General features: G+C 34.6%; 1 protein-coding gene across 1 annotated transcript in view; it reads right to left on the bottom strand.

Annotated features, from left to right (window-relative positions):
* Positions 1-10,162, bottom strand: part of Nhe2 (Na[+]/H[+] hydrogen exchanger 2) — a 32,675-nt gene extending 22,513 nt beyond the window's left edge. The window contains 3 exon segments of the mRNA XM_068283988.1: positions 1,924-2,187; positions 6,341-6,563; positions 9,764-10,162. Coding sequence (XP_068140089.1) covers positions 1,924-2,187; positions 6,341-6,563; positions 9,764-10,162 — 886 coding nt within the window.
* Between the last annotated feature and the right edge of the window lie 5 nt (positions 10,163-10,167).

Genomic DNA, 10,167 nt, shown 5'->3' on the forward strand with positions numbered 1-10,167 from the left:
AAATATATAATGTAAAAGTAGTAAAACTTCTCAACTTAAGTACTTGTAAATTAAGTCTGAAGTTGGCTGAGTTAAGTTGATATGTTTGTCTGAGATGTTCATTTCTCATTTGTCTGCTTGGCGCTATCCAAGTAAGTAAGTACCATGTGGAACATACATTTGTAATCAAATTTGTTAAGCATAAGTAATTGCAATGTGTGCTAGCCATGAGCTAGCTTCCCTTCCCCCTCTCCCACACTCCATCCCACTGACTGGTTGGGTCATTTATCTGACCGAATGGCTATTGTTCTGCTGCTGCTACTATTGGATATAAAGCATACGCACTGTGGTGCGCTATTCAACATCAATTGCATGTTTTGTTACATTTTCGTGTAAATCACGTCTAAGCGGATATCCCCTGTCCCCTATCCCCCATATGAGATGCTAGTAAATTTATATTGTTTGCTCGCGTGCCGCAAAAATACTTTCAATGAAATGGAGGGGTAAAACAACAAAAAAAAAACTTGCATTGAATTGGCATTTCGTTAGTATTTGTGTTTTGTTTTGTTTTCGTTTGTTTAAGCGTGTGAAATTCGTGAAATTGAATTGTAGTTGAAGATGACTCAGCATTATTGTTCTAATCATAGTGTAGGGGAGGTGTCCAATTGTTAGTAGGTACTAGCCTGTAATTGATAGTAAGTGATGAAGGCCTTATCTAAACTGCTGATACATATCAACAAAGGCAGAAAAACATTAGCAACACGAACATGAAGATATATATTAAAATGTAATTCAAGAGTTCAAAAAATGTTATAACTTATTTGCAAAAAAATAAGTAAAATGAGTCGAGCATTTCATAGAGAGAGAGCAATCAAAGCTCACAAATGAGAAGACTCTTTCAAAGGATACAAAAAACTTGGTCAACTGGCCACAAAGATGAGAAAACTCTTCCAAAGAATATAAAAAATTTGGCTAACTGGTTAAAAATTGTATACAAATTACATTTTTCAAACGAGCTAAGCGTATTTCAGGTTTTAATAAAATAATTCCTATTTGTAATGCAAATGAAAGCGAATACAATAGAGTTCTATTCACATGTAAACATAATCATGCTGAATTCTAACTCGAATTCGAAAAAAATTATGAGTTTACCATCTAAGTAATCGAATTTTTCAGTCTAAGTACTTATTAATTGCACTAATTGGCAATTGGAAAACCATTAATTACTTTTTTAAAGAAATATGAGTACTTATAAATTGTTTACTAAATACAGAAAAGCTCATTTGAATGTCTGAGCAGTTAACGCAAATGTTTTGAGAGTATCAAAAGTAAATTAATTACAATATATTGTTATTTATAAGTCTTTGAAAATATGTTGTAAATATTTGTCAAACAAAGTATTCGTTTATTGAGTTAATTTGAGAGTCCTCTGCTCTCTGATTAGTTGCGAGAAGCCATTGACTCACAACTCTCAAAAGATTAAGAAGTAAATGTCTTCATTTCAAATAATAAATACTTTGTTCTATGAACGAGTAAAATGAGTTGGCAGACCTTTTGAAAACCGAACGAATCATTTGAATGTATTCATTTAGACAAACCAGTCCTTCAATTATTGAGATATTTGTACGAAACTTCGGACTTAAGTTTTTCCTTAACGAATCAAATCAATCGAATAGTTATAACATATATGAATTCTTGAGAAATGAATGCAATTGAGTGCTATAAGAGATAGAAAAGACCTTAGCCTCAGATTGTAGTGAATAAAGTATACAAAAGTTTAAAATATAAAGCCTAGCTTTAATGTTGAGTAATGGAGAGTTAATATTAAAAGTAAACTAAATCGTTACAATGGGTTCGAAATGATATAAGCCTTTGTATCTTGAAGTATTACCCAAAAAGGTTGGAGGTAATTGATATACTAAGGTGACTATCAATGTAACTTACCAATTGTGGCAATATTAAAGATGGTTCCAACCACAGCCATGAGCAATATGGTGCCCAGATTATCAAAGAATAGGCGATTGGGCATAAAGTAGCCCGCATCCAAAATAATCGGTGGCAACATGTAGAAAAAGAATGTGTTCGGTGTCAGTGGTGAGACAGCGACATCCGTGCAAAAATAAAGAACAACCCCAATGACCACACCCACAACGATCAATAGACAGGATTCGGGGAATATTAGATGCAATTTCGGTGTCATATGGAAACCTGTAAGAAAGAGAAAACAACAAAAATTGATCATTGTCATGTTAAAATTGTAATTAGTATTTCAACATAACAATTTTCTAGAGATATGTAAATTTCTAACAATTTCGCAACAAAAAAAAAAAAAAAAAAGAAAAAAAGTGAATTACATATTAATCCATAAAACCATTTGCATGGAAATTTTCATTGTTTTTTTTTCCCCTTTTGTTGACTTGTGACCGTTTTGTGTGTGTGTGTTTGTTGTTGTTGGAGTTTCTGCCGTTTCGGGTTAATGACTAAAATCAAGGACAACTGCCGTGGGTCATAAGCAATGTGGACAATTGTATGGAAAGTAAATTTACATTTGGAACTAAAATAGTTACCTCTATATAAACATTGATTATTTCATTGACTGAATATTTATATAAGTTATATAAAGTATCCAATACTAATAAATTAAATGCTTAATGAGGAAACGAAATAACATTACCGTTATCAAATCAAATGTCTTTAAATTTGATTTAATTAACCTTGCTTTAAATTTCCACTAGAGTTTATTTTCGGCTTACTAAGTTATTATTTACTGTTTGCCTTGGCTAACTGCACTCAAACCTGTCCCTGATAGTCAACATGGCCAAAAGGACTAATTCAATTGCCCCAATAGGTTTGGGACCCTCTATAGGAAACCGAAAAACAGAAAGAAAAATTAAAATGTCCGCCCACAAGTTTTAAGGTTTGGCCATTATCCTTGGTGTAAATGGATTCATTTCTATGCCAAAGCCAAGGCCAGGGACAAACCAAAGAGATAACTCTGAATGCCTCTCTCTCTCTCTCTCTCTCTCTCTCTGCCTTTCTCTCGATGTCGGTTCTGTCCATTTGGCTGCCTGTCGAAAATTGTATAACGATGCCATTGGGTTTTGATTTAAGGTTGCCAACAAAGCCTCCAGAGAGGGAGGGGGGCCAAGTACATACAAAGGATGGAGGCCGAAAATGAAGGAAGAAAAAAAAATGTACAAAAATCGAAATCATTGCATGAGCTTGGTTTATGCAACATTCCCCCCCAATTGTTGCTTAGCAGAAGCTGCAACATGAACAGCAGATGCAGCAGGTTCAAGGCTCCGCCCGCTTGTTGCACACTTGACTGGCATTGGCACTCTCTGAGACTAGCTGGCTGGCTGGCTGGCTGGCTGGCTGTTAGGGCTTATGCAATGTCCTTCACTTGGGACAGCTTCTCCTGCACCGACACACCTACACACCGACATACCGACACACACGTATACACATAAACCAACACACGCGCAACTTGACGTAAATCTGCATGTCGACGTCGACATCGTAGTCGGCGTCGCAATTATATAAAACATATATTGATTTTGCCTGGCAACACACCCACGTTCAAGAGGAAAATCAAGAAAACGCGTCTAACCAAAAAGTTGACTTAAACACACACACACAGGAGAAATATCCAGCAAAGAACTTGCAGGGCCAACGATTATTAAACAATCTCATTTACATGGTAATTTGACCAAATATTGAAAGAGTATTAAGCTGATTTACTAGAATCCCCATCGGATTAGTCATTAAAAGTAAGTGGCTACAAATACACCCTAATTCAACAAGGAAGATCATTCAAGTAATTGACAGATTAAGGCTCATAAACAGACAGACATGGTTTAAAGACAGTCAAACTTTTGGTAATTAGGATTTTTTCTGATCGATTTTTACAGGCTTTCGATTTTCTTGTGTTTTTTAAGAGATATGGGCGAATTTGATAGATTACACTTAGGTCAACGATATCTCAGAAAATGCTTAACCGATTCTTCTTAAAATTTTTGTGGTGCAATCTTCTTAAATGGATTTTCACTTGGCTTTAAATCAAAATATCAAAGAAGTTAAATTCGGCTATGCCGAAGTTTATATACCCTTGCAGTCCTTGACAATAATAATTTCACATGTTCAAAATTTCTTTTCTGCAACTCAATTCATTAATATACAAACAAAACAATTTTACTCTTCATACTATGTACAATTTGTTCTTCTTCTTCCCTCATTCCCTAAGCAAAGCAACGCACGCATACACATACAGTTTATGTAGCGTTGCGTCTGTGTGTGTATGCATGTGCTCTGTTGATTTGATGATGACGTAGTAGGCAGCAAGCAGAGCTGCCGGCAGCGATTGAACCGATTTATATAGACTGTAACTTGTGTTCTATTTATCCGATCAGGGTCAAATTTTGGGATCTGAGATTTTATATCAAATTCTATTATATTGGTAAATTTCATGGGGATACTCCAATTTTTGCAAAAATTTTTGTTCCAGAGTTATATGATATAGTAGTCCGATCCCAAAGATTTTCATACTTTATCTCACCCGGGTAAAAAAAGCTCCCAAAAAAATTTCATCCCGATAGCTCTTAAGATGGCTGAGTAAAACGCGTACGCACCGACGGACAGACGGACAGACGGACAGACGGACATGGCTATATCGACTTAGCTTCTCATGCTGATCAAGAATATATATACTTTATGGGGTCGGAAACGTCTCCTTCTGTGCGTTACAAACATCTGACCAATTTTATAATACCCTCTGCAAGGGTATAAAAATACGAAGCAAATTAAATTTATATTTTGTCATTAGTAAAAAAATCAACACGCCTTTAAGGGCCGCGCATCAAAGCGTTATCACAATTTTTGCAATACTGAAAAGTTGATTCAACCAAAATTTTTAAAAATTCTTAAAAATTCTTAAAAATTCTTCTTTGCAACTCTGTAACTTTGACTCATTTTTTGATGCTTTGATTTGATTTGAAATCTTTATAATTAAAGTTTTTTTTTTCAAACGACACAAAAATATCGAAGAACCAAATGTCAATTTCATAATACAGTCAATTTTTAAAGTGTTTGTCTTTGTTTTCTTTAGTTTTAAGCTATGTGTTTTAGTCAGCAAGAACTACTTATAAAAAATTAATGATAAATTAATGTTTTGTTTTTTGAGAAATCGTTTCAAAATTTATTTTTTCAAAACTCCAAGTTTGAATTGACTTTAAAGTAAACTTAATTGCTATTTAACTTTTGAAATCGTTTAGAATTTGACTAAAATATACACTGCCAGCCACTTGAATAGAAACACTCTTGTATTCATTTTGCTTTGTTTCATTCTGTTCCGTTTTTATTTCAACAAACTTTAATTATTTATCGTTTAAAAGTACCGTTCATTGACTATTGATAGAACCCAAAAAAAGGACGAAAAAGTTTACATTTAGTTTCGCTTATTATTTAGAATTCAGTTAGTCAGAGAAAATAGAGCTTTTTATGCGTCACTTGAATAAGAACAGTGGACTTATTAGTGTTTCGTGAACGTTCGCTTGAGTTGTGTTCACTTAATTATTTTTTTTTTTACAATAAAACCATATTTTCTATAAACTGAAATGCACTATGGGTCGAAAAATTTGCTGACCACCAAATAAAGAGGAAAAATGTTGGAGAAATTGTAAAAAAAATTGGAAGGAGCTCTACTGTAGTGTTTCAAGTTCTTCGAATTCCCAAAGAATACGAAAAAAATATTAAAAGTCGGACCAAACAGGCGACTACCCCAACTGACAGGCGCGCAGTTTCAAGAGAAGCCTCCAATTATCGCCACTTGGCAGCCAAAATTAGGTCCGATTTAGGTATAGAAGACTGTGAGTCGATAGTTCGTCGTGTTATAAAGTCAAGCAATCTTTTAAGAAGACTGAAATTGAATAAAAACCACCTTTAAATATGGTTCGTAGTTTGCAAAAATAATATTAATATTTTTGTCTGTTAAATCTTTAAAATAAAAAATAACAAATTTCTTGCGAATCGTTTTTGACCGATTTTCATTTATTTTCTAACTTTTAAAGATGACCCTTTAGACATTTTCTTATTCTTATTATGAATCTAATAACTGCCCCCTGCTCTGGATTAATCCGGCATTTAAAGTAAGGCTCTATTTAAGTTAATACTTCGTTTTAATTGAGAAATAAATACTGTGTCCTAATAAAAAACAAGTATCCCAAAAAGACAGTATATAGAAATTCATTTGATATCACTTATTTGTCTTGCCTTTGTTTGCCCTAAATCAGAAGGTTTAAGCCCGTGTCGTTTATTTTATAAAATGTTGTGCCAAATTCCTTAATATTTCTTTATATAGACTCACCAATTTTGGCTATGCTGGCCGATAATATCCAAATGCCAATGATAAAGGGAGTCTTGACGCGTGCGAAATCCACCTGGGAGAGTGGATAACGGTCCGTGTGATGGCCATCCTCTGTATCACGTTCTTCTATGCTTTTAAAAGCCTCCGCCTGGGGCAGTGCAGGCGGCATCGAGGATGATGATGATGATGTTGTTGTATCCGCTGTGGTTCTGGCCGATGGCAGCTGTAAAAGAAGTAAATAAATTATAATTGGCAACTTGTGTTTGTGTGGGTGTAAAATTGAACCAAAAAAAGCAAACAATAAATATTCAACATAGGCACGCACACACACACACACACACACGCATTCCGTCTAGACAGTTCATGAAGGTGGGCAAAGGTGGATCTCCCCCAACTAGGTTAAGCATCAAATCCCAGTTAACCAACGTTTACGGACACGCTATCGAAATTACAATCATTTCCATTAATGACGCATACGACCCACAAATGACACAGAGACAATGGAGTCAGAATGGGGATGAACGTGAAAATGGGGAGGTGGGCCAAGGAGACGCCCCCTTATTGTCCTCCTCCTCCTAAGGACTGGCAGGTGGCGACATATTGTTTTGTCAGCATTATTCCGGTGAATGAAACAATGGCAATGTGTATGTGTGTGTGTGTGTGTGTGTATATACATAAATTATGATTCCAAGTTGATTCTTGTCACATAAATTCTGTTGATCTAGGTCAGTGACTAAAGTTTTGGGACACATTTGAATCAAGCTATTGAGATTACGAATCTCAACTGAACTTTTCTACTTGTTCCCGTTCGTTTTAATTAATTAATTCATTTTCAAAAAATTTCCGTTGACGTCACAGAATCATTGTGATAATTAATTGATTTGTTGGCTTCCCACAAATCGAACTCAATGTCAAGATGTATTTTTAGTCAAGAGCCATAGAGGCAAATTGGTTAGAATTCAATTAGGAAGTTCAACAAAAAACATATATTTTATATCAAGTATACTTGTAAATTGGCAAAGTTAATGAATTCTTTCTAAATATATAATTCTATAATAATGCTTTTATTTTTTTTTTTTTTTCGGTAGTGAAATTTGTGTTTGACTAAAATTTAAATGTTTTTTTTTGTTGATAATACTAATGGGCAATGTTTAAAAATATATTGAAACAGAAATAAATTTATGTTCAGTTTATCGAAGATCTTTATAACGGATTCTTAAATTCATTCTGTTTATATAAAATTACATTTGGGTCTTCAAAAAGGTTTTCAAATTGCAAAATAGAAACTGAATCACATCTTAAAATTTAGCTATTTGTTATTATACCCCTTTCTAGCCCTATTTTATATCATGGCTCAGATGTGTGTAATACAAAGAAGGAGACTCTTACGAACTCACAAACTATATATATTCTTGATCAGGGTGAAATGTCGAAGTGATATGGCTATCTGCTGGTCTTCTGAAGGCTACTGGAATCAAGTACTTTAATCTTTTTTTTGCCAGATTTAGATCAAGTTTAATAATTCTTCGGATCGGATCCACTGTAACATTCAGCTGTCATGAAAAGCCAACTTTGTTTAGAAATATCCTCAGTAGAAGTATACGAAAATCTTCTTTAAGCTGACTTTTTGAGAAATGGCTCATAATGTAGAGAAAGCTTTCAAAATAAGAAAGGCTCAGCAACAAAATCAAACTAAATAAATGGATAACTGTCTCGAGATAGACTTTTGAGCTGTCCTTTAGGACATTCAGCAACATGCAACTGGCAATACCCAAACTTTATTTTGACTGTTTTTTTTTAAACTTTTATAGTTTTAGTTTAAAAAGAAATAGAAACTAAATACTCAAAGCCGGATTAAGCCGATTATTCCACCTATTTTATCAAACAACCCATAAAAGGCGCCTTCTCTGACCTCATAAAGTACCTATAGCTGTGTATCCACACTCAAATTTGTATGACAAACGTGTTTGAAGCAAATTTTGAACGTGGATAGTGTTGTTTGCAGTAATTTTCGTGTTTGAAGTGCGCGTTTGACGAAAATAGAACAGGTTTTATCTTCGACGTGTTTGACGAAACTGCTTTGTTTGTCATACAAATTTGAGTGTGGATACATAGCTTGACAAAATGATTCATGTGGCCAAGTACATATGTATGTACATCTGAATCAAAGCAATCCCTACCCTGTTTAGCTATTAAAGTTACAAAATATCAATGTAAATTTGAATGAAATTGGATTGGAGTAATGGGATCCGAACAATATATCGACTTTTGATGAGGTTTTACTTAAATAAGTTTGTTATTCTTAGATCAATTCGTTTTAAACATAAAATATATAAATTTAAAATAATAATTAGTGACTGTGCTAAATTTCTTAAAGATCATGCGACTATATCATATATCTACCATTGAAGCGAACGGACCAAACAAAATAGTTAAGGTTAGAAACACTTTTTTGATTATTAGCAGATAGGATAATTAACAGATGCACAATCATAACTAGCTAAAAATCTGCCAAATTTCTTAAAATCCGAATGACTATATCACAATCCGAATGACCTCGTTTCTATTAACTAAAGCCGATCTAGACGTAGCTTTTGGCATATGAAATCACTCGGAAATCAGTCATAACAAGTTTAAATAGAAGGATAGAAGGAAATAAAGGAAATGTTTATAAAAAGGGTAAAGGTCAATCAAATTTAAACTTAATGACTGTTTTAACTAATCACGAAGCAGATATTTCAAATATTGATTTTTATCAAGAAGGTTTGTCTGAGACGTTAGATATAATTCAAGATTATATATAGTTTTTGAAAACTGACATATTGATAACAATATAATATTGTATCTTTAGATATGATGCGAGTTATGATGATTAACATCTAAAAGTAGATATCTTCCACTTAGATCATTGCATATAAATAGACAAAGCACCTTTTAGGGATCAATTCTCGTACATATATTGACTAACTGTAGATGTATGTACTTATGCCTGGACACATATTCTTACTTCTTAATGAAGTGTTTATTTGCTGTGATTATCTAAGCACTGCCCTGCGATTTAATGTCTCAATTATTTCCGGTCAAGAGTGTGGGGAAAGTTACCGGTAATGATAATCTAGCTAAATACTATGTGATACAATCAAAGTGGAATGTCGCTATAGAGCCTGATGGTGGGGTTAGGAGGATTGTCATTTCGAATAATTATGTCAACTGCAGTTAAATTGAAGAGAAGGTGACAGGAGAAGGTCTTCTCTTGACTATAATGGATAAGGTAAGGGTAGGACACATTTCTACACATTTCTGCAATCAAGTTAAGAGCCGGAAGAAGTAGTCGATTGGCAGGAATGGGGCCTCTCCAAGGATGTCTATGAATTGCTTAGTTTGTGTGTAAGTGTTTGTGTGTATGTGTGTGGGTGTACTTACATTTAGCTGACTGACTACATCCGCATCGATAGCCTTGCTGTTAGTGGCCACTCCCAGGATACTCATATTTGGACGCGCCTCAATGGTATTCGAGCCCATTAGGAGCACACAAATGGCATAGAAAAGAAGCATCGTCATCTTGTTGGGCCGCCAGGATGTGTACACCTGCTCCTGCTTGTTCTTGTTGCTGCTGTTGTTGCTCGGTGGTTGTTCCAGTGGTCGGATTACTGCTTTCTCAATTTGCTGACTGAAGTTAAACACTAATTTAGCACCATTTGTAGGTTCATCATTGGTTGAGCTCTTGCGGCTCCTGCTCCAGCAGGCTCTGCGGGCAAGGTTCATTTGTTGTTCAAGTGCTGGCGTTGCACTGTCATAATCCTTCTCCGTAAGGATTCGCATTGTGT

This window comes from Drosophila tropicalis, unplaced genomic scaffold, assembly GCF_018151085.1.
Source record: "Drosophila tropicalis isolate 14030-0801.00 unplaced genomic scaffold, ASM1815108v1 contig_3, whole genome shotgun sequence".
Lineage (NCBI taxonomy): Eukaryota > Metazoa > Arthropoda > Insecta > Diptera > Drosophilidae > Drosophila > Drosophila tropicalis.